Source organism: Nymphalis io, chromosome 12 (genome assembly GCF_905147045.1).
Source record: "Nymphalis io chromosome 12, ilAglIoxx1.1, whole genome shotgun sequence".
Taxonomy (NCBI): domain Eukaryota; kingdom Metazoa; phylum Arthropoda; class Insecta; order Lepidoptera; family Nymphalidae; genus Nymphalis; species Nymphalis io.
In genome coordinates, this window is record NC_065899.1 from 7,802,558 (window position 1) to 7,828,808 (window position 26,251).

Genomic DNA, 26,251 nt, shown 5'->3' on the forward strand with positions numbered 1-26,251 from the left:
TGGTTAAAGATAGAAAATTATTTTATAAGAGATTCATAAAATTTCCGTATTTATGGTTATAACGAAACTTACTGGTACACCATCAGGCAAGAACCGCTCTAAAGCGTGTGCAGGGATCACGAAGCAGTCTCGTTCCAGAGTAGCCAATGAAACCGGCTCCGTTCGTCTTCGCTCTGTGGTAACCGGTTTCTCCCATCGCATGAGAGAAACCGAAGGCTCGCGGGTGACGAGCGGTTGCGGTGGCTCCGGATCCGAGCCCGTCCCACCACCGATAACTGGACCACATCGTTCTAGAATTGAAAACAATTAATTAAATTAATTACTTTCTTTATACCAAACAAGTTTTTGGAAGACGAGTAAGGTTTTTATATTTGCACTATATTTCAAAAGTTAGATATTGGTTTAACATAATTACCTAAAACGACCTCTATTATTATTATTACATTAACATTGTAAGAAATGTTAACCATCGCTTACATCGCCAATGCGCCACCAACCTTGGGAACTAAGATGTTATGTCCCTTGTGCCTGTAATTACACTGGCTCACTCACCCTTCAAACCGGAACACAACAATACCAAGTACTGCTGTTTTGCGGTAGAATATCTGGTGGTACCTACCCAGACGAGCTTGCATGAAGCCCTACCACCAGAAAATAATTCTTCTTTTTAGCGGCTAACATTAGCATCGAACATATTCCTTTTAATATAAAATTTTGCTAATGTTTATTTACGGAGCAATCAAATCCTTCATGTTGCTATGCTCCTATCCCAAAATAAACCCTCACGTGTATACTAAGTTGCGTGTTTTATACATAAAAAAATGGGGCGTTAGCCTCATTAAAATATTTACTATAACATTGCTAACTTTGTACTCGGCAGCCTTAATATTATAAATGTGTTAAATAGCGCTGTTTTTGGAGGTTAGACTTCTTTTAACAAATCGCTTCGATATTTTTGTAAATATGAATGCAAAGTTTAAAATTATATTTTGCGTTCGACGTTTCAAGGCTGTTTTTTCAGCGTCTGTGACGAGTTACTAACGCAAGTGCTATTAATAATCTCGTATTGAGGTTCATTTATAGGATATCTTTAACATCAAAATTTTGTTTAGTTTCAGTAGTATTTATACTTCGGTAACATGTTTGAGGGGTTATTTAAATTAAACAGTGGTACTTTGACGATCTATTTGTTTTAATCGTGCGAATATTTCTTTGTTGCCCTCTGTTCAGTTTAACATGTATAAAAAACTTATTATAATTTATTAGAAATAATCATTTAAAGCACATAATCAAAAAAACATTAAATCGAATAAAATAGTTATAAATGATTTATTATTTACAATATACCATGCAAAGTTGTTTCAAATATTAAATACAAACAAGAATTTGAAGAAATAGCACAATTTTAGTGTAGTATTTAAAATTACAACAGATAAAAATTTGAGTAGCAATAGTAAAGAAGTATTTAGTTATTTTCCCTAAGAAGGTCGCCTCGTAATAGAGGTGTAAACAAACTTACGCCACGACTGACGGCAACACTGCACACGCACTCACTATTGGAACTACGATCCTTACTTCCCGATTTACCTGAGCCATCGTTATACTGCGTACTGGCCCTAGGTGCTGAGAAGAACAAGTGGGTTCTGTAATGGTGTTCCTCCATGCACGAGTAGCGCTCCCGGTCCCGTCGCTTCGCGTTCCTGCCCGCTCCTAGTGCCCCTTTTGCCTTCCCCCCACCGCCTCCCCCCGAGACCGTCTTCTCGGTGCTGAAGTTCTTTCGAAACATCAAATTCATCTTGGACACGTGCCACTAATGCCGTCTCACTCAAACACATTAACGTTCCCACTAATTAGTTTTGTTGATTTTATTCGTCTCTTTTCTACCTCACTTTGTTTCGATCTAAGATTAGTTCTAACTCTCGCACGAACAGGTCATGGTTAAATGTACAGACGTATACAATATGATAAGTTAATTGACGCCTTTTTCTATCGAACATGTTAATGATAAAATTAAAATTAATAAGGGTTAAATCTCTAAATGTATTTTTAATTATATAACTAAGTATATGATAAAATCAGCATAATGATAATAACGTATACTTATTTAAATAAAACAAATTTTGTTTATTTTGAACTCGCTACTAAACACCAGAATCTTCAATTGTTCTCAGACTTCGTTTACTAGCGATAATAATATCTAAACACATATGCAACATACAAATATACTACTAGTAAGAAGCCTTTTAACTATCACATAACAAAAGATCATATCAGTCAGAGGGTTATATAGAGTTATGTCTGAATAAACAAAGACAAATCAATAAAAAAGCTTGTAATGTTTTAAACGTTAATTGAATGCAAAATTTTTATTGCGTGTTATAAATTTGAATTGTTATTATTTTAATATCGATGCTTATCGTTATCATTTCTCAAAGGACACATTGTTCAGCCTTAATTACCAGAATCCGTTACATCTTTCAGAAATTAGGTAAATTACATTTTGGACTAAATTTTAATTTAGAACGTTTAATATTTATCTGTACGTAGTATTAATAATAGAAAATACGTATGTAGGCGTATACTAGATTCTTGTACTATTTCCATATTCTCCGTTTGAAAAACATTATTACAACAATTTACAATACAAAAATATTCTTTAAAACAGATATTAGTTACACACTTCCACAATAAAAATTAACTTTTGTTGAAACATGTAAAGACACAAACTTGTGTTCCATAACTTATTTATTAATAACTCAGTGGTAGGGTTTTGTGTAATTCCGTTTTGGTAAGCACCAACGCCATTCATAGGTATTCTACCACTATACAGCCATACTTAGTATTGTGCTGTTCCAGCCTAAATAATGGATACGGCGATGAATCACTGTCTCGTGGTCCGTAGTTAAACTGGTAGCTACGGGGACAAGAGACATAATATCTTAGTTCACAAGGTTTTTTTTCTTTTTTTTTATAGAATAGGAAGGTGGACGAGCATATGGGCCACCTGATGGTAAGTGGTCACCAAACGCCCTTAGACATTGGCATTGTAAGAAATGTCAACCAACGCTTATAGCCAATGCGCCACCAACCTTGGGAACTAAGATTTTATGTCCCTTGTGCCTGTAATTACTCTGGCTCACTCACCCTTCAAACCGGAACACAACAATATCAAGTATTGCTGTTTTGCGGTAGAATATCTGATGAGTGGGTGGTACCTACCCAGACGGGCTTGCACAAAGCCCTACCACCAGTACGTACGTCATTAGAAATGTAAATAAATGAATTGTGGAGGGGAATGAAATTTATATCATTCGAAAATTACATAAAAAAGTTGCGGATTCTTACCACAGGCAATACATATTATTATGATATTAGATTTATGTATAGTGTAGGTAGATTAATGTTGAAAAAAATATATTTATTTAGGTAAGTATGGATATTTATGCGCGTAGGTAATTTTAATAAAAACTTGCACGGTTTTATTTTTTCATATTAAGATACTAGCTGTGCCCGCGGTTTCAACCGCGGATAGCCTAAATAAATCACTAAGAGCAGACTTAGTATATAAAACATTTTTAGTTTTATTTTCGTGCGTTATTAGTATTTATTGGATTTTGCTGCACTGTATCTATTTAGGGCAACATACAATTGGCCATGAGAAAAACAGCATTCCCTTAAATCTATTCCGTCATACCTGAATGTCTTTCCCTGTGCTTTATTTATTGTTACTGCAAACGATACATTTACAAAAAAATATGTCCTTTTAAAACTGATAGACAAATTTGTATGTTTAAAAAATAAGTACTTATTTTTAATTAACCGTCTAAGTCTAAATTTAACAAAACAATGAAAAATTTTTTTGCGGCGACGCAACGAAAATCTATCTAACTATAAAGTTTAACAAAGTTATTTACAAACTGAAAACAAATATTTAAGTATGAATATTTTCAAACAACCTACTCAACTACCTGTTGAAATATATCAAAAGTATAAAATGTACTAAAATTCTCGTATTAGTACTATAATTCATGTATAAAAATCTCGATATATTTCAAAAAGAATTAATGCCATGTTTATAAAAACGACTTCGCAAATAATGCATTATTTTAGAACAAATTTGATTACCAAACAAAAGGTTATAGTGAGTCAACCATAAAAGATAGACATATGCTATCGTGGCCTTTCTTGAGAACTTTTCAAGAGGAACGATTCCGTCATACACGATTGTTGTGTAACTTTAACCGTTTACGCAGCGCACGCGATGGATGGAGCTAGTTAAATGTATAGTATCGAAAAACAAAATAAATGTGTATGTACAATATATTGTTTTTTTTAATCCGTAATATGACCAGTTTTTTTAATAAGCCACTACCCTAACAAAATATATTTTAAACGAATACAGTCAGAGGCCTACTAGGTTCCTGTCTCCAGTGCATCCGTGCGCCGAGCTCAACTTACATTAGAAAAAATCTAAATATCTTAAACTGACAATTTTTCAATTTTGTTTAGTTCCTATAAACTTTCAATCATCATAATTTCAGAGCCAATTTAACTGAACAGTTATTTTATAGCATTTTTATCGAATAAATGTTCGACATGATTTTTTATAAGTGACATAACTTATTTATTTATATTTTAAATGATATTTGCCAAAATACATTAGTGAAAACCGCACTCAAATCAGTTAAGCCGTTACTAAGGTTAGCACAGACAAACGCACAGACAAACAGACAAAAATTCTAACTATTCTTTGTTTTGGGTTCTATCGCGTTGATGAAGATCCTCATTAATAGTTTTATTCATATATCTTCCATGTACACATAGTGATCAGTTACATTTTTATTATATGTAATAGAAAATATGACAGCCTCAATGTAGATTTAAGCTTTTCTTACTGTTTATAAGCTCCTGGTACATGAGATACTAGCTCCATAACCAAGATTGGAATTATCTGCGTTCGGTGAAACCTTCTCATTGCTTATAATCTCCTGGTATATGAGGTACTCGCTCCATGACCAAGATTGGAGTCATCCGCGTTCGGTGAGATTTTTTCATTGTTTCTGATGTCTGATGTACCATACATGAGACACTCGCTCCAAACCAAGATTTGTGTCATCAGCATTCTGAGACGTTATTTCTTTTTATGGTCTCCTAATACATAGGTACATAATTGTTAGTTTTAATAGTAAACAATCTATTTTATCTATTTTTGAATATCGATGGTCTAATGATAAAGACACGTGGCATTTCGACAGGCGAAGGTTTCCTCATGATATTATATGTCCGGTTTTGAACCCGTTACATTCGGTTAATTATCAGGTGTTCTTGCCACTACACTGTTTTACCATTATTTATCACTGTGCCCGCGGTTTCACCCGCGTATAACTGAAAGAAATCACTAAGAGCAGACTTATAAAATTTCATTCTATACGACATTTTTTGTTTTATTTTCGTGGGTTATTCGTATTTATTGGTTTTCGCTGCATCCGGGTCTAGATAGGGCAACATACAATTAGTCCAGTCAGTAGATATAAAAACGGCTTGCATAAGGTGATGTAGTTACAATTTTGAAATTTGTTGTTTAGGTTTGTACTCTGATGAAAAATCTAAGTTTGTAAGCTTCAGGTGTTGCCGCCCGAGCCGCCATCTTGGATGAAAGTTGCCAAAATCTGTTTTTTTTTTTTCAATATAATTCAACAGTTTATCCTTCGACTAAAAAAGTTCAATACAAACTTGAAGAGAATATATTTTTATTATATGTATAGATATGATTTTGTTAGGCGCTATATTGAGGGCACGACTTCTATTTTGCATATATAACATTCGACATGAGTATTGCTTAAAGAGTTTGCCAGGGATGTGATATGCTTGCTCGAAACTATTTCTAACGGAATGCATTTAAAACTTATCTTTTAACTTTTCCTAACTTTAAGTTTTGCAAAAGAAAACTAAGTTAAAGTTTCTAGAGAATTTCCGGTCTTGTCGAAAACTTAAAATCTAATCTTGGAGATCGACAAATTAAAGTTTAATTTATCTACAAATTATTAAAAATATTAATAAAAGCACAATTTAACAGTAAGTAATAACATGAATTCTTAAAATGACGTAATATTACTAATCGAAACTTATGATCTCTTTCTCTTTGTAGTTGAATCATCATATTTATTTGTTTTCTCTTATCCCATTTATTTTAAAACTGTATGTAAGATTTGAAACACATAAAAGCTGGCCGCCGATTACGTATACTATAACTTATGCTATTTATAATGAATCTTCCAAAATTCCAAGTTAGTTATTTAAAATTTGCTATAAATGTTTATTGGTTTCGTGAATGTCTCAATCGAAATCTGTTTATTAGCTTGAAAAACGAAATCTGTTTATTTAAAAATGTATATAATGGAAAAAATAGATCCATTTTATTACCATTGTCAATATTCGCTAATTGTTAAATGGCGCAACAAGTCGGTTGTCAACATTTCACAACGGAGATTCGAAGTAAGTTTTTACAGAATAGCACTGTAGAGCGCTTAACTAAGATTAATAATTAAAGATTGACTGGAATACAATCGGCTACGAACATAATAATTAATTATATGCATTAAATTTTATTTGTTTAACAGACGGGAGTCCCAGCTACGAAATACAAGTTAACTTATTAGTGTAGAAGAAATGTTTTGGTTTTATCACCTATTCGTAGAGTTACTTGATTAAGCCATATTTTTTTAATATAGATAGATAAATCTATATTTTCAAAATAAATGAACGATTACGTAATAGTAAGACGATTATTTAAGGTAAGCCTAAATAGCTTTACGTCAGTAGATGCGCTACATATTACGACACGTAATATACGTTCCTACTGTTTTACGATTGTTTTTGTGTTACGGTCTGTATGCTATGAAGTTTGTTTGCTACAGTTTTATGCGTTCACTTGAATTTAATTCTTCTTTTATTTTTTATTGGATTTTTAATTTGAGTATTTTTTTTAATAAGACAGGTAAACGTTATTAGTTTATTAGTAGGTATTTTATTTTAATAATTTGAATTTTTTTTTATATCTGAATACATATCACGGTTAAAGAAATATTTTCGGCCAAACTTTAGATGTAAAGAATACAGAATATTGCAGTCTCGTTGAAGGCACAACGAAAGAGTAAGTGGAAGTCATCAGAAAAATATCGTGCGGACTTGAATCTGAAAGACATCAGAATGTGCATAAATGTTTTATTGTACGTGTTGCCTGAGTTTTTTTGTATTCAATATAATATATATTTTATTTGTATTCAATATAATAAATAATTATTCGGTCCCCAAATTCCCCTAAAATCTCCCACCCTCAGCTTGAGCCTATTAAATTAGCTTCAATTAGCTAATAAATGGAATAGGACATGAAGTCGACTTATAAATAAAAAAGAAAGTTTTCTGGTTTTTTCTGCTTTCAGACACACTTAATCGTTATTTAGGAATTTCGGCTATGCGAGTGCTGGAACTAACCATTAAATTTAGGCCATGAAAGAATAAGTTTACACGAATTTCCATGCGAGTAAAGTTGCGTGCAAACCATCAATTATTTCTCTTTACGTATTCGTATCTTTCTATCCATCTTATCTAATTATTTTTGTGACAATTATCTATTCAAAGTTAACGTCCAACTCTCTCTCCGAAATAGATAATAGAATTCTTCAAAATGATGAACACTCCAAGCTAATTATCTGTCAAAAATATACCGATTTCGCAACAGAAATGCCAAAAGAAATTTAGCGAAAACAATGTTTCTTAGTCGTAGTTCTTAATGTCTACAATATTTTTTAACTTGGATCAACCAATCACAAGATGTTCTCTCTACACTGGAGACTCGTAAACCGCTTGATATATTATCTTGTTCAAACGTATATTATACGAGCAATACCGGATAGACAGTACACATTCACGATTAAGGAGGTGATTAAGGTACCGACCAGTTAAATGAGATATAACTAATAAATGAATCGTCAAAATAAATAAAACTAAAACATGAAATACACAGACAATTCATAAAATATATTAAATTTTATATGTAACCTTAATAATAATATGGGTTTATTTGATTTTATTTATACGAGCAAAACCCAGTTGACTTTGTCCTGTATATTTACTTCTGTGTATATAAAATGGATAATCTTTATTTCGAGACACATGATCCGATACATTACACAGTTGCTTACGAACAAAATGAATCATATATAAAGAAAACAAGAATGGAATGTCATTCGCCTATAAACAAAAGACAAACTGACAATATTCTCTATTTTCAAATATTTATACCAATATCATGGCAATCGGTTGGACAGTATAGAATTGGATATACTGCAGTGCCATCTTGTGGTGAAATATAACATAGTAAGTACTATAAAAAGCTTTCCCATGAAAAAAATGTGCCAACTTTCATGGCGATCGGTGAAACGATGTTGATGTCTACGCGTCTAAGCCAGCAAAATTTCAAATTACCTTCACGCTTCCCTTTTCCGCCCTTTTCGATTCTTGATCTCATTGCTATGCTTTTACTATCTACCACGACCAACAGTATTATATATTTGCTTCGTGTTGCACCTATTTTACAATAACAATTACTTATTTTGTGTATAATACGAAAAATAATACAAAGAGCTGTCAAAAAAAATCCGTAGTCCTCTTGTCTGTTTGAAGTATTGCTGACATTCGACAGGAGATGTGAATTTTCGCGGAATGAAAATGTAGTAGGTGCTAATAGTATTTTATCGGTATAATAATAAAAAGAAAGCGTTTTACAAAAAACGCCTCGATTATTCAGTTTTCGTTCTCATGTATATATCATTGTCCTTTTTAAATAAAAATTATCTGTTTAAAATAAAAAAGGTTCAAAAACCGTTTCATTGTATACCGATGCCAGAATCTCTATATATTTAGCTTACCGGAATTATCCGGTATATAATAGCTTACATTATTGTAAATACCTATTTAAATTGAATGCTATATTTACTCTTTATTTATTATATTTACATATGTATATCTTTTATTTCGAATTAAAAAAAGGGATAGAATTCCCTTTTTTTAATAGTTTTTTTTACGCTAACTTACTACTGCTACTACTAATTTAATAAATAATGAAATTATTTAAATATTATGCTCATTTATACATAAGTTAAAACGCAGTATACCTGAAAGGTATCAATAAAGAATAAAGTAAAAGAAAAAAGTAAAGCTATCAATAAAGAGGCTAATTTTATCAGTCTCTGATACGAGTATATTATTTTCTAAATGATTTAAAATTACTTTTCTTATCACTCTTGTGTCAGCCAAAGCCAGAATACAACCCTCACAATATATTCACATATCACTATGCAAATTTAACAATTTATGTACATTATTTGAGCTTAATCTGTTATCAGAGTCAAGCACTCCCTTATCAGGGAGCATAATATTAATGGTGAAGCTAATGACTTCGCTTCTCAAAACTAATTGACTTGACCTCAACGACGTATTTGGATTACGTTTATTGCATACAAAATAACGTTTACCAAGTGACGTGTTAGCTTTCAGCCACGCAGTGTTGCCAGAAACCCATATGATTTTCTCCTCGCCCAGAATCTCATCACATAAAAAAATTGCACTTCGTTGTGTTTATCCCGCCTTAACGTGTAGCCAAGGAATTTTATGGATGCTGTTATGAGCCTTAAAAGTTTCCCTTGAACCGTGAACCCATTGCTACACAACCTTATGTCACAAGTTTATTTTATTTTATGAAGGAATACGAGCGAATCAATCTTAAGTGGTCATGTTTGCCTGCAGACAATAGCACAGAAAGTAATATAAATCACTTACATCGCCAATGCGCCACAAAATACGGTATCTAAGTTGTTATTATTGTGCCCGTGTTTACACACTGGTTCACTCACTGTTCTAGCCGGAGTACAGTACCAAGTATTTATTTGGCGGCCTTCGCAAATATCATGAATACTGTTTTTTTTTTATTATAAATAAATGGCTGGAATTGTGTCTCTTCTTTATCGGTCGATAATCAATTGCTCTTAACAACAATGCTTTTGTTAGTAAGTTGAACGGTAAATGTATTAAAAACATTTTTTTGAACAATAGATTTTTAGCTTGAATGATAACAGAATAGTTTATGAATTTATTTAACATATTTGTTTTTTTTTTATATATATTTATCAATAGTAACTTCTTCATGGAATGTATAAATAAATTAATTATCTAGTTATATCAAACATATAAGCGTTAGATTTTATTTATTTTGTTGAAAAGGTAAAATTTTTAAATTTAGCTACAAATAACTATTTTATTTTATGTTATATAGTAATAAGAAGTATAATACAATAATAATAAAATTAAATGAAAAAGTAAATTATATAACACAAACTAATATACTAGTTTAAGCTATTAAAATTTTTGTAAGATATTTCTGTTATATTATCGATAAGACAATATTAAAAAAAAATTGAATTGAATTTTGAACGAAATAGTATTTTGAAATGAGTAAATTATAAACTTCAGAATTTCTTGTCAATTTTATCAATAAAATGTACTCGTAATAACACATGTAGCCTAGTTGAAAGAAGTATATCATTGCGTTGCATTGGGGTCTCGAAGTAAACAGAGTAATTATTTATTTTTATATCCCTGGATTGTCTATGGTTTATATCTTTGGCAACTCACGCAATATCTCATAGCGTACAATATTTTTGGCGAATATCCAGCTCTGCTTCACATTACAAATCATGACGTATAACAATCGGTGATGTTGATTTTAATATTTCTTTTTTATTTAACTTGATATCCAAAACGAATACTTAGTATACATAGTATTGTTGTGTTCCGGTTTTTAGGGTGGGTAAGCCATTGTCACTTCAGGCATAACGTTTTAGTTACCAGTGGTAGCCCATTTGCCTATTCGCTTACCTAAGTATTATAATATATAATAAGAATAAAAATAAATCAAGTCTTTTCTAGAAAAATAACATCATAACTTACCAATAATTTTAATCATCGTTAACCATAATCGTTAACTTGGATCTAAATCCAAGTTAACGATTGTGAACTTTTGTGCCATCTGTGGAATGCAGATGAATGAATGCAATAACGTTAATTGTAACGCTTGCTACTTTAAAAAAAACGGTATTAAGCGTGTTTAAGTAATAAATGAATAAGTTTCGAGGTAATTAAAAAAATCTTTACTAACAACAACGGTTAAATTGAATATTCAAAAATAAGTGTCATTTTTATTTTATATGTTCATCCTTCAAAATTGCTTAGTACCAATTTTCATAGCTATTTCTTCTTCAATGTTTGTATGAAGGAGTTTCATAAAAACATTTATCCTCTTTATATTTTGTTAACTAGCGCGCTTCTAGATCCAGAAAGAAACTCACAGAAACATAATCGGACAATTTCACGAGTGAGACACAAAATGAGTTATTACAGAATCGCACTCCTGTATGTAAAATTAATATCGTGAACGATCATTATAATTATGTCTAACTAAGCATGGCAGTATAAATCATTCAGTTTGTCAACTTTGTCCAATATTAATTTAGATAAGAATGATTTAGTACATACATTGTATACTTTAATTATAATAAGATGTGGCAATTAACGTTACGCTTAAGTTTTCGGTGTGTGGATATTCCTATCAATTGTTTTGCAAAGTTATATAATTAAGTATTGACGAGCCGGTTGGCATGGTTGGTGGATGCTTGTCTTTCACGCCGAAGGTTTTGGGTTTGATACCCACCCAGGACAGATATTTGTGTCCATGAACATGTCTGTTTGTCCTGAGTCTGGGTGTAATTATCAATATAAGTATGTATTTACAAAAGAAAAATAGTATATGTAGTATATCAGTTGTCTGGTTTCCATAGTACAAGCTCTGTACAAGCTTAATTTGGGATCAGATGGCCATGTGTGAAAAATGTCCCAGGGTATTATTAAGTAGCTCATATTACTCACCCATGAAATTTTGATAACCGACTTATAATGATATACAATTGGATGAGTGTGTTTTTGAAATGATATAATTATTATGGTCAATGTTGCATATCACTTTTTGACATTTCACGACCGCTTTCTGCGGTGTTTTGAGTTAGTTTTACAGACTAGCCCTCCAGTTCTTTAAATATTGTATCACAAGCGAAGAATGAACGTGCCCGAAGGTATAGACAATGCATGCTACGGACAGACAATCTAACCGACTTTTCACTACAATCTGTGAACTAAAAGTAATTTAGAATTATGGGTTCAATCATTTTGTCAATCTTTGATCGCAAGGTTTTTAAGAAGTTTTAGTTTTTTTTTGTATATAATATAATACCACAATTCTCGATTATAAAACATTACGGATGTAACACATATTCTACATATTTAAAATAATTTTACTAGTGAGAGAACATAGTACATAGCGGTTTCAATATTATATATAACTTATATAAGCTTAATAATGCACCTAAATATACTTAAGTTATCCGAAGTCAATAGCGTAGTCAGAATAAATCGCACTCAAACATAGTTTTTCAACCAAATACATTCTTATTAAGCGCATTTTTTTGTTTTACAATGTAATATTATCATTAAACGGTCACTATTTAATTGATGCCTCGCATGTGTTCTTGTCATTAGCCCCGCGGTTAGGGATGGTAAAATATGTAGGCATTTGTATTGTGACGGTTTCAAATTTGCTTTTCGAAATTAAGGTCGGGCTCTAGACATGTTGATAAGAGCAAAACGCGTTGTCATAATTATCTATGAATGTTTACGTATTTAACTAAAATATAGATCAGAAGTGAAAACGCTGCATATTTTATAAAAATTTTTGAAGACTTGTAACTTAAACGATTAAATACTGATCACGTATTTTGACTGATTTTAGCCATAGTGGCCGTTCTCATGGAGGAAATACCGACTGTGGAGGATACACTTAATAGTGCACAAATGTGTGCGCTAACACAAATGCACTTTCTATCTCTCTAGTTTTGATTCCCTCATTCTCATAATCCGGGACGGGACAGCAAATCCAATTCGACTGATCAGACTTAAGATGCAAACCAAATTATTTACTTGCTATCCGAAGCATGTTGATTGTCAATCGACAATTTCTTGAGAAGTAAACAATGGCTTATTATTTAACTGGTCAGGGCTCTGAACCCGTGACCTCGGGATCTGTAGACCAACGAGGTAGTTCATTTGATTTGATTAAACATTGCAAGTTATTGGATGTGTGTGAAGTGGCTTCTAACTAGTCATTTCAATAATTAATTATTTACAAAGTGTCCGCAACACTACAGTAAAAACATACCTTAAAAGTAGCGTCGAATACAACTTATGTTAATTATTTACAGGTTTTTGTGTAAAATCATGCTGGCAACAATTCTACTTAATATTCAAAATGTTGTCATCATAACGAATTACTGCACATGTATGTCTACGCCAAACAAAAAGTATATTCAAATAAAAAAAAAGTCATTTCACAATAATGTAACTAATTAATCTCATTACTGCTGTCTAATGTAATAAAGATGTGATTTTATATTAAATGTTGTGATTATATAGTTTGTGATTTCTAGTTTTTCTTTTAGACTTATATCGTTCCGGATCGGTATAATACACAGGAATATTTAAAAGAAAATATATTTTCCTATTGGATCATCGAAATCGTAACAAAAATTATATAAACACTTCGTGTGTAAAGATTACACGACAAGTATATAATATATCACTTGTAGCGCCAAGTTTCCAGCTACAAAAACTCAATAAATCCTTTCTAGGGCAAGATATTATTTTCTATAGTACAGTACAGTAGTACAGTAATAGCCTGTTAATGTACCACTGCTGGGCTAAGGCCTCCTCTCCCTTTTGAGGAGAAGGCTTGGAGCTTATTCCACAACTCTGCTCCAATGCGGGTTGGTAGAATACACATGTGGCAGAATTTTAATGAAATTAAACATGCAGGTTTCCTCACGATGTTTTCCTTTACCGTCAAGCACGAGATGAATTATAATCACAATTTAGCACATGAAAATTCAGTGGTACTTGCCCGGGTTTGAACCTACGATCATCGGTTAAGATTCACGCGTTCTAACCACTAGGCCGTCTCGGCTTGTTTTTTATAGTAATAGATTTAAATCTGGTTTGTACAAGGTCGTCCGCTTATCAAACAAAATCTCTAACGAGGTAGAAAATAACTAAGCTACCATTCTGATAAATACGATGGTTCATCTTGAGAACTATAACTTCCCGGAAACTAGCCATAAAACTTTAAACGTCTAAAGTCCACACGAATGAAGTTGTATAGTTCGTGTCTGTAGTAAGGCTCACCGTCCATGTTCTATGCGTCTTCGTTCAATTATTATTGTCTTTAAAAATTAAATTACCATTTACAAGGTTAAAGTGCTTATTATTTTTGTATATATTATTATATATGAAATAAGTACGCTGACTGAAAAATGGGCCATCTGATGGCTAGGTTAATAGCCAAAATTCTAATTAAAGATTGGAGATATGACAAAGCTGCTGGAATCAAACTATAATTGCTTATTGTTATTAATAAATTCCTTAAGATCACTGCATTTTGATGAATGAAGATTGGTCAAGATTAATTTCTTTCCACACAATAAGTCCAGCTACAATGCTCCCTTAGCTCAAGGAAATTGCTATTTGTAAGATAAATAGCAATGCAGTAATAATATAGTACGAGCTCGTAGCTATGTTTGTAACTAGTCGTGATGTTGTAAAATTGAAAAAAATCTTACAAAAGGAATGTTACTAAATAATTTTAAAATTTGATAGAAATATAACTTTTCAACCTCTGTTTTGCACCTAGCTTATGTCATAAAGAATGCATATTATATTTATTCTTAGGAATTATATTAGGTATGTGATACTCAACTTAGACAATCGATGCTCGACCTGATTGAAAAATGTCGATAATTGACTTACTGTGGTACGCTTGTGTATCTTTACATAAAATAAGGATTGTAGACAATGTCGCACATTAAATTCTGGCATATACCGATTGATTTTTACATCGAGTACCGTAGATTTGTTAGATTTATCGACTATTTGTCAAACTAAAAGTAAAATATTGAAATATATAAATATAAATTATCATTTATCATAATGATCGCTATCAAATACGAAACAAAAATAAAAACGGACTTATTATATTTTGAAACGATTACCTTTTTAATTTTCTGTAGAAATAGAGATAGGAAAAAAGTCATTAATGATGGTCCAATTAGTAACAATTTGTATATTTATTATTTTTTTAAATTGAATACGGTAAACCTAGTCTGTATCTTTTGAAATATATCTTAATATGTCTTTTCATTATAACTCGTTACAGCGCTATAAAAGTTACTGAAGATTCTTGAAAATTTTCCCTGCACTACTTTTGAATTATTATTTTTTATATAATATATTTTTTGTAAAGAAAAAGTCAAGAAAGATATATATAGTTCTGATATAAGTTTCATAGAATAAAGCTGCTTCTAGACTAATGAAAACTTTTAGTCTTTTATATTGTCAAAACTTAAGATTAACCCATTATTCCAAACTCGATTTTATCGATCTACACCATCCACATTTTTTCGAATAAATGAGTATATAAATATGCAATTATCATTGATGTATCGCCATACACCATTATACCCATCCAACCCAACACATATACCCATTTCATTGGACTACTACCCACCCATCCAAATTTTCAGATCTTTTTATCTGATAAATATTGTAGTCCCTTATATGAAAGCTATTTAAAAATATTAAGGTAATTTTTTATGGTTATGCGATTGTGTTTAAACCAATAAATAATCTTATAAATTTTTAAATGAATTTAAATGATGAATATTAAATCAATTGTAGTATACGCATTTATTTCGTTTATCTCAAAAATTGTTATAACGATTTGGCTCAAATTTTGTATTTAGATAAGGTTTTGATTAAAACATTTTTCTATAAATAATTATAAGAGCCAAGTGAAACTAGGTCATCCAGGTACTGTTAATTGTATGTCAAAGGAATACATGAGTTAAAATTCTATTATCATATTACTATACGTTGATTCTACGTGATGCGCTCATCCAGCGATGGAGCAGCATGGTAAATACGCTACAAACCTTCTCTTCCAAAATAGAAGAGGCCTTAGCCCAGCAGTGGGACATTAAGAGGCTATTCCTTTCACTTAAATGATACTTAAAAATAAACCATATAATCGCATAAAATGTTAGTATTTATTTGATATTTAAATAAAATAAAATAAAGATTTTATATCATCTTGATTTTTCATGCATTCGAAGTTCGATAACGAGTACAAAAATATTAATAGTATAGAATCTTTTTTTTAATGAACCCCAAGTACTCATAATATCATTATTTGCATAATATAATTTGTCAGTTTGGCGTCCCGATTTAGACAAGTCCGCTCCATAATAATTGCAACTGTAGTCTTCCCGAAACACCTCGAGCTCACGTCTAACACGTTTCTATATAACATAATTGAAACCGGATTAGCTAGTAGTAATAAACAGAGAGGCTAATAATAACAATATACAATTTAAAAGTAACCTTTCTGAAACGGGTTTAGCAAATAATATAGTTTAAAGCGCGGTAAACTGTCATCAGGTCGTGTCGTCATTTGGAAATATTCCAAATACAGCTCATAAACATGAGGCTGGAATATCTTTAGAATTTCGAAGTCACATTAATAAGATGGCTTCTGGGTCGTGCACAATCGCCGTTAGTACACAATTTACATGCTTTTATTGACATTTATGCTTTTGCATTTTGTACCTACATAATAACTAAGCCTTATTATAGATTATATTACACGTAATATAGACTCGAAAATGTATATTAATTGCGAATTTAAATTTCATATTTAAAAACACATTTACTTGGAGGTTGTTGCCATGGTAACATATTTATAATAGCTCCTTTACTTATTCATAAGTCGGATTGATTCCTCTCTGTAAAATTTAAATATGTTAGAATTTGAATAATATATTAAATTTATATTTATCTATCATCTATCGGCAGCCATGTATATTGGTGCGGTAACGTTAATTGGAATTCATATAAGCATGACCTTGTCATTTCTTAGACGTGGCGTCGTCGTTAAATATTTAATATCAATGTATACTATATTTAGAATATGACTTTTATAGAATTTTTTAAAATATTTATTTATATATAAAACTAAACATTTTATGTACATAGACGTATGATAGAATATTTTAACAAATAGATAAAATTTGCAGAAAATAGTAAAAGATAGCTTTAAGAAAGAGCCAATACGGTCCAAAGCGGTTATACAAATAAATAACCGATGACCGAAACTTGCGGGTTCTGAATTTTTATGTTATATATTTAAATGTGTTTGTTTTGTGTTTAATTAATCTTGTGCTTAGTGGTAAAGAAAAATAGCGCGAGGAAATTTGCATATGTCAAACTCACTAAAATTCTGCCACACTAAACCATATTGGAGCAGTGTGGTGTAATAAGGTCTTAACCTTCTCTCTTCTTCCTCAAAAGGAAAGCTTAGCCTTTTTATTAAGAAAATTAGTCAATCAGGATAAGCAATCTCAATACAACCTCAAACTTAGCATAGCAGTCATTATATTATTTCAAATGTTCTTATGTATCAAGCATTTATTTTTCTTTTTAAGTCTGTAAGCTTCGTGACAAATATCATGAATTAATATTTTCTAACACTGCACCCATCGATCCACCACAATCGCCCCACGTTGGGCGCCATTCGATGAAGTGCACACTATCCGACACGACACGCAACTGCAATGTCACTATAAATGGGCTAAACTCGCTTTATATAAATATAAGGTTTCATGATATCATAGTTAATGTTATGTAAACAAGGTTACAACTCAGTTAATAAAATTTAGAATAACAATGTAATGCTTATCTTATTTATATCAAACAGATACTTTTTTCATACTACGAAGGCTATGAGAAAGTATGACATACGGAAACCATAATATGTGTATTTGGGCCTTATGTATATACAACAATTATTTATTTCTGCCTGTTTATTTAGGCATCATTTAATAAACATTTATTTTTACGAATTTGTTTCTATATAAATTAGCATGACAGTTTGTTGTTTACTCAAAACTAAAATATTCCTCTAGTTCTTTGGATAATGTATTGAAAAAAATAATTGAAAACTTAAACTAGTCTAGCACTAGTCAAATGTTATTATGAACTTATTTTAAATTAAGATCAAAATTTAGACTACTTTAGAATTTCACCTAAAATATTACAAATAATTCTCGGTTTTTTATGCACAAATTGGATTTTGTGTCCCAAGTTGGGCGCCATTCCAGAACATAATTTTGGTATATTCTTAAGTGGGCAACAATGTTCTATATATTTTAATAATAAATACGTCGTGGATACCGTTTATTATGATTGCAATTACAAAATATTAATGCAATATTTAATATTACAATAGGTAATCAACAAAAATAATAAAAATAATAATTGTTATTGACATAAATAGTCGCATTAGTCGTGTCAACGTCGTATAAAAACAATTTTTTTTTAATTTGTGTTTACTTGCACTGAAGAAGTCAACATATTTAAACTTGGAAACCAAAAAATGTGCTAATTAATTTTTTTTGTCGAATAATTCTACCACAATTTTCACAGAACCTCCGATTTATTCAAAACCTGAATTACAGAAACCGTAAAAATACAATAGTTATATAGAATTCGCTTTAAAATATATATGAAAAAAAGTTTTACTTCATATTCTGATGCAAGTAGACAGGTAGTTCTCTTAAAAGAGATTATTTTGATAAAATGTTAGCAATGCTTTTTCAAGGTTTTACTGGTAGTAATATTTCCATTTTCTCATTCAACTAAGCGAAAAGCTTATGCTAGGAGTGGGTACAACAATAACTCCCGTTTTATACAAATAATTATATTTTGTTATTATTATTTCAATGGATATTGAAAATGGGAACAAGATATTTAATATTACATAATGAAAATTATGTAATTATTTATAAGACTGTCATAAGACCTTTCGTGATGTATGGTTCTGAATGTTGTGCAGCAAAAGAAGAGGCTGAAAAAAGAATTCATGTGGCAGAGATGCGAATATTAAGAGGAATGTAAATAGAATAGATAAGGTAAGAAACGAGTATATCTATACAGTATATATATAAAAGAAGTCTGAAAAAAGCACCAATAGATGAAAAGTTGAAGAGTAATAGATTAGCATGGTATGTGATTTGGAGGAATGGAAAGTATGTTTCTAGAAGGGTGATGAATATGAATGTTGATCGATATAGGGGGTGGGGGAGGCGGAAGAAAGTGTGGATGGATTGCGTTAAAAAGGATATGTGTTTGAAAGGGGTAAGTGCTAAGATGATGAGTGATAGAAAGAAGGGGAAGAAGGATGAAAAAACTTGTATTTTGAAACAAATATACTCTGTCAGGGTAAAAATTATTTTCATTAGATCTATGAAAAATAGTAGTCAGTTTTTTTCGTACCTTCTCTTTTTTCCTTCAACTGGGAACATCTTAGAGAAACGTCAAGAATAATTATACGTCTCAATGAAAATCAACATCGTGACAATCGTGTTAAAGACAGGGTTTGATTACGGAGGACCAGACGATCGACAAATTTACTAGACAAGATATTCTATCAAATTATCAACAAGGACGAATTGTTACAAACTCCAACAACTACGATAAACATTTCGGCGACTAGGCAAAATTTAGCAATAAATAACATTAAGTATCTTAAAAGATATTGTTTTCAACATTTGTAATTAATATATCCAATAGTAATTACAATTTTTCTTAAGCAATAAACATAAAAGAGAAAATCATTACTCATTATAGAAATTTCCGTCGTTAATCATTTTATTTTGATTATTATCACATGCGCAATATAATTGGTTGAAAATGAAAATACAAGTACAGAAAATTCAGCTTGGAAACGTTTTTTCATTTGTAGTTGTGTAATATAAATAGTGAATAAAACTGAAATAAACCAGTTCGCGTTAACTATCACGTGCATTGAACTATAGCATGAGTAGCATTAGAAGTGTTATTTTATTTATTACTCTTATCTTACCAATTAGTTCATAGTAAAATATACGGAAGAAATAAAAAAAATATGTCCAATCAAAGAAAACCAATAAATACATATTGAGTAAAATTCATAAAAACATAGTTTCGTTAGTCAAATGAATATAAATGTCTTATTATATAGCAATTAAATATATAGTATTCGCGTCACGGGAGACAAGGGTAACTAGCGTGTAGAAAGCGGCCGCGGAACGAAGGCCTCATGCCGTTTTTCGTCACGGTATACGAGACGGTCCCAAGACGCGTCAATATATATTTCACATCAAAAAGTGTTGATGTACTTATCTTTCTTATCTTTTAATTATAAGTTTTAATAAGACGACAGTCCTTTTTTCCTTTATAGTTAACAATGGCTTAGTATAACAGTTTATTGTTGTGCTTTTCACTGTAGTTATAATCGGGTGCGGCGGCCGGAAGTCCACTCTGTTCGTTAATTTCGGTTAACCCATTTAGATAACCGTTAAGATTAAAAACATTACATTAAATATCTATGGCAAATTATATTAAAATTCTGCAATACATACTTCGTAGTTTTTTTTTTAAATTATTTATATGAGAAGTTTTAGTTTAAAAAAATGTTTCTGTTATATAAGATCCTCCAGACTGATTTCGGCCACGGTGGGCAATCTCAAGAAAGATTAGCCAACTGCGCAGGAGATATTATAGTACACAAGTGTATGCGCTAATATAGGTGCACTCTCTATTCCCTAGCTCATAATCCGCAGGACCAACGGCTTTACGTGCTTTCCGAGGCACGTAAAGACACAGGGAAACCTAACAAAGCTTATAGAAAAACATGCTATACATTGCTATATTAACGATATATATAAAAATATATCAAATATCTTGAATATGGTGGTAAATTTCAAAAAAATCTATCCTAAAAATGATCGAAGCGTTTCGTAATTTTAAAGCAATAAATTTATTTTACCTAAATATGTAAGTTTATTTAAATCAATATAATCAGCTTAAAGGATCCAAACTTGTACAAGCCATTACTTACGGCCAGTGAACAATAGCGCTTAAACGTTTATCGCAAATGGTCGTCGACTATGCGTCGAGACATTCCCCGAAGGCCGGGCCCATTAGGACAGCACTTAAGGAACACCACCACTGGCTTAGGTCACCACCAGGCTAGTGGGCCACGGTCGTTACGTTACGGAAATCTGCCAAGGTTTGTTTTCGGAGAGTTATAGGATAGTTACGTTGGCGTGAAATGTGTAGGCATACCTATTACGCAGACTTTAGTACAACGTCTGTCTTATAAGGTAAATATTAAAAAAAAAACAGTAAAACTTTTTTTGTCACAAAATTACTATCTTCAGAGCTTGTTGTATTTGAATTATCAAAAGCTTTTAGCATAAGTCGTAGCATATGGTGGGTTCTGATGTATTTGCTGAATTTCTTTCGCCAGATTTCCGATGCGGTGATTTTTGATCAATAAGCAAGTGAAACGTTAAATTTTAAATAAAGATTTTTGACTGTGACTAACTTTGAACACTGGGAAAATTAAATCACAATCCGAAATTGTAAAAAAATCTTATAAAAAAAGTTCACGACTTATTAGTATTTTAAGAAAAATTTAGTTTTTTTTTAAATAATTATTATTTAATTAATATTTTTTTATGAAATTAAAAAAAAAACGCGTATCATACAAATATTTACACTTTAAGGTGCTTATTACATTTAGTAATAAGTTTCTCTCAGATTTTGGCTATTTTATTAAATCAATAAAATAATGTCTTACTGTATCCATAAATAACAATATTTCAATTAATATCTTTATGTATATATTTTAATAATAGATCGTAAAATGTTTTTTTAAATGCAATATTAATTAATATATTTTATTTTTTCTTAGCTATGCGATTTCTAAGACCGTCGACTGAAATAATTACCATATTTAACATACACCATTTAATATATTCAGCTACTAAGGATTAAAATAAAAAAGTCTTAATAAAATAATATACAGAAAAATTAATAAAATCGAGTTTTAAATTAAGGCTGCATTTATAAAATATATTTGTATTTACCTATTAAAATAATCCTCAACTATATTTAAGTAAATATATTTATTAAACTATACACAAAACATACATATAAAAGAATGATAAATGTTGACAAATATCTGCGATAATATTTGTCTATGACTAATTATTCTAATTAATGTTTCCGAACTTGGCTGCATTATGTTAAAATTATATATATTCTATAAATTTAAATTTATTTGTGAAAACTAAATTCAACATTATATTTGAACATATTTATGTTATTATATTAGTAACTACTAATATACTATTATTTTTAGACAAAGAAAAATGTTTAAAGGAGGGTTTCTGAACAATATTTTATCTGTTACCAATCCGACCACAAGAAGAGTGAAGACGAATAAAAAACTTTTGAAATTGATTTGACGCGACATCAGTGGCATATCGCGTGTAGCGATATCTTAAATAATCTATGATATTCATTATGCATTTGCAGAAAAATGGCGTCTTGAATTAAGCTAGGAGTTAGCATGCTAATAACCTAAACGATCATGATCGAACCTATCACACACATACACGTCCATTACCATTACCGTTGAACAATTGATTTATTATTAAGTTTAAAACGATCGCTTAATATAAACAAAAATAGAATTTGACATCGTTTCGTTTCAAGTTGACTGAAATTTCCTACTAATTTGTCTAACAATATTGATCACAAATCACCCTTAAATAAACTTCGCTAGAACCGTTTCTGTGAGACGCTAAATATTTAAATAAGGACAAGTTAAAATCGATCACGTAACAAACGACAATTCCGTGAAATATTTCTTGCTTAATATTATTTTTCTCAAAATTTAAATCACTCTTATTAGTTTGAACCTCTTCGAAATTTAAATTTTATTTAAAAAAAAAACCTACTAATTTTGCAGTTATTCGATCAATAAGTTCCGTTTAAAATTCTAATCTATACAGGTATGATTTGTTTAATTTTGGGTATTTGACCGTTTGTACTCTCTCTTGCTCTCACATACACATCGACGCACAAAAACTCGTATAGAATTTATTAACCTAATATATTTTCAAATAATAGGTTATTGATAAAAAATATTATAAATACGTATCTATCAGTTACTAACTTTTTATTTTGATGGCGAGTGAATGTTTTAATCGGCAAAAAGGACATAAAATATTAGTTCCTCTGGTTGACAGCGAAATGACGCTGTATAAAATACATAGATAATGTGTCCTAAAGTGGCTCCTGTGGTTTCTCATTTATACGTTTACCTATTTTTAATCTATTATGAATTAAAAAAGTGTATTCCTTATCTTTACAAGACAATACATTAGGTTCGGATGTTTAGATTATTATATTTTAGTGATAAATATGTTTAATTACACATTAAATTAAAATTATATTAAATGATATTAAAATTGTTTCAATTCGAATTATGTAGGTATACATAACGTTTTTAATATATTAAACTAACATTTAAAAAATGATCTATACAACTTGGTTAAGGTAACAGAAATAACAATATTACATAGCTAAAAATCGTCCTTGAAAGTTGACACTCATTGCACCGAACAACGAAGTTTTACCCCAAAAAATAGAGACCAAACTTTAATATACCACCACTTCGAAGTATGTTTTAAAAGCTAGTATTAGAATTGTGCACTCATTACTGGCATTCCATAGTTCAAGTCTGTTCCGCTTCTTATCACAATAATCAGATAAAAATCGCAAACTTCAAGAAAATTATTTTAACTCACCGTGTTACTGGCTCGCCCATAAAGACTTGTAGAGGTCAGATGGCAATCAACTTTTGTAGTAATAATGCCACACTACAAACAATATAAGTTAACCAGAACGATATAATAAAATAATAATAATTCACTAATTTTACGTAATTGAATTTCTTCTAAATGTTATTCGTAAAACTTATTCTACATGTAATCTAAATAAAAATGGATTATTGTCCTCTTTGCGATTGTGATGCAACTTTTGTAAGTTTTGCTTACGATCGCTAAGGCAAAAGAAAACCGGATTTTTCTTTGTTTATTTTCTTTAATATAAAAGTTTTATATCTACCCTTGCGAAACCGAGATGAGTAGGTAGTTACTTATAAGTTGAAGATAATGGTAGGAGCATGTAGCTTACGGTGCCATACGGATAGTCTAGTGCTATCATCTTCAGGTTGCTGTAGGGCTCGCCTCTCGCCACACAAGAGATGCATTTCGCATATGCATTATGGCTCAAAAGCCATGTACACGAGACTTAACGAATACGCCACTACAAAAGCGGAGCAGCATCCTGAACTCGATATTACCGCATTACAGTGATGGCCGCATTATAGCGTAAGTTATGTTCAGATCGGTTATTGTAAAATTTGACAATCACAGCTTGAAACACGGTACGAGTATTGACTTGGATGTAGAAAGTAAAATAAATATAATTCTTCATTTTTATTTTAAAAATATCAATACCTTCAATTTACTCACTACTACTAATACTACTTCTTTAATTTGGTCTTTCTTATTACTTCTTATCTTACTATTATTACGATTTGTTCAACGCCAAAAATTTAGATCGCTCTAGCAGATAGACAGCATTTGTCTTCATTTCCATAAGATTTTTCTTTATTTTAATTATGTTTACAAAAATAGTGTACAAATCATGATCGTGTGAAATGGTCCGAAAATGTTTTGGCCGAAAAAGTGTCATCATAGAAGCAGGATACGGATGTTAAAAGGTACGGATAAATAGATACCATACTCTTTTTAATTAAAATCTATACTAATATAATAAAAATAATAAATGCGAAAGTAACTCTGTCTGTCTGTTTTGTTTTCACGACACAAGCACTAAACCGATTTTAATGAAATTTAGCATTACAGTAACCGCCTGTTAATGTCCCACTGCTGGGCTAAGGCCTCCTATCCTTTTTTGAGGAGAAGGTTTAGAGCTTATTCCACCACGCTGCTCCAATGCGGGTTGGTAGAATACACATGTGACATAATTTCAGTGAAATTAGACACATGCAGGTTTCCTCACGATGTTTTCCTTCACCGTCAAGCACGAGATGAATTATAATCACAAATTAAGCACATCAAAATTCAGTGGTGCTTACCCGGGTTTGAACCCACGATCATCGGTTAAGATTCACGCGTTCTAACCACTAGGCCATCTGGGCTTATTATTAATTTAGCATTAATAGGCTTCAATTAAAAGGATGGATATAGGCTAATTTTTGATAACTCCTCACAACGCTCAAGTCGCGAGTGAAAACTAGTATGTAACATAAACAAATCGAACAAACAAAGCTATGTTTTATAACAAAAAGCGGTTTTAACACTGCTGAATATTTCATCAGTCTCTTAAGATGTGCAAATAAAGAGCAAAATGCAAGTAGAAAAATAAGTAAACGTATGTTATAGAAATTCCACGCTAACAAAACGAATGATAAACGGTAACGTAAACGAAAATGTAGCTTATATACGAACCAAATGCGTATACGAACATTTAGAAAAGAGATAAAAATAATGCAGAGCGAAACAACATATAAAGAGATACGCTTTCCACCGCATATTCATGCAAATCACCGTGTTTTCTCCGCTAAATTATTGTGTAACCTTGGGCCTGTTTACCAAACCTAGCAGCAATCAATATCATTACACTGGAATGATGACATTAGAATTAATTGTTAATATGGTGCCAATTTATATTAAAATTTAAATACAGTATAATATACCTATTAATTTTTACAAGGTAACGCGAAAAATTCGGTTAATTTGTTTTTATTGGAGACAAAAGAGTCCACACAGATAAAATATATTTTGCGCCTGCAAGTTTCTCTTAAACCAAAATTGTACATGATAGTGATTTTACACTAAACACAAATATTCTAGTAACTTGAGTTGATCTCTGCAGGGCTTTTTTGTTCGAAAAAACTCAAATCACACCGCAGAAAATGGTCGTGAAATGTCAGAAAGTGTTAAGCGACATTGAAAATAATAATAACTAAAATTCCAAGAATATACGCATCAAAATAGTAAATCACCATAATTTGGTTGTCAACATTACACGGGTGAGAAGTGAAGTGAGTTCTCACAGA

At 31.0% G+C, this 26,251-nt stretch overlaps 1 protein-coding gene across 3 annotated transcripts in view; it reads right to left on the reverse strand.

The window, feature by feature from the left end:
• LOC126772367 (uncharacterized) overlaps positions 1-26,251 on the reverse strand; it is a 102,740-nt gene that overhangs the window by 1,570 nt on the left and 74,919 nt on the right. The window contains exons 2-3 of one of the 3 annotated variants that reach the window (XM_050492715.1): positions 1,576-1,916; positions 73-290 (exon numbers count right to left, since the gene is read on the reverse strand). In XM_050492715.1, the coding sequence (XP_050348672.1) occupies positions 73-290; positions 1,576-1,795 (438 nt within the window). In that variant the 5' untranslated portion in view covers positions 1,796-1,916. Of the gene's footprint in view, positions 1-72; positions 291-1,575; positions 1,981-26,251 lie in introns of all 3 variants that reach the window. The other 2 variants (XM_050492716.1, XM_050492717.1) reach the window with 2 other exon arrangements.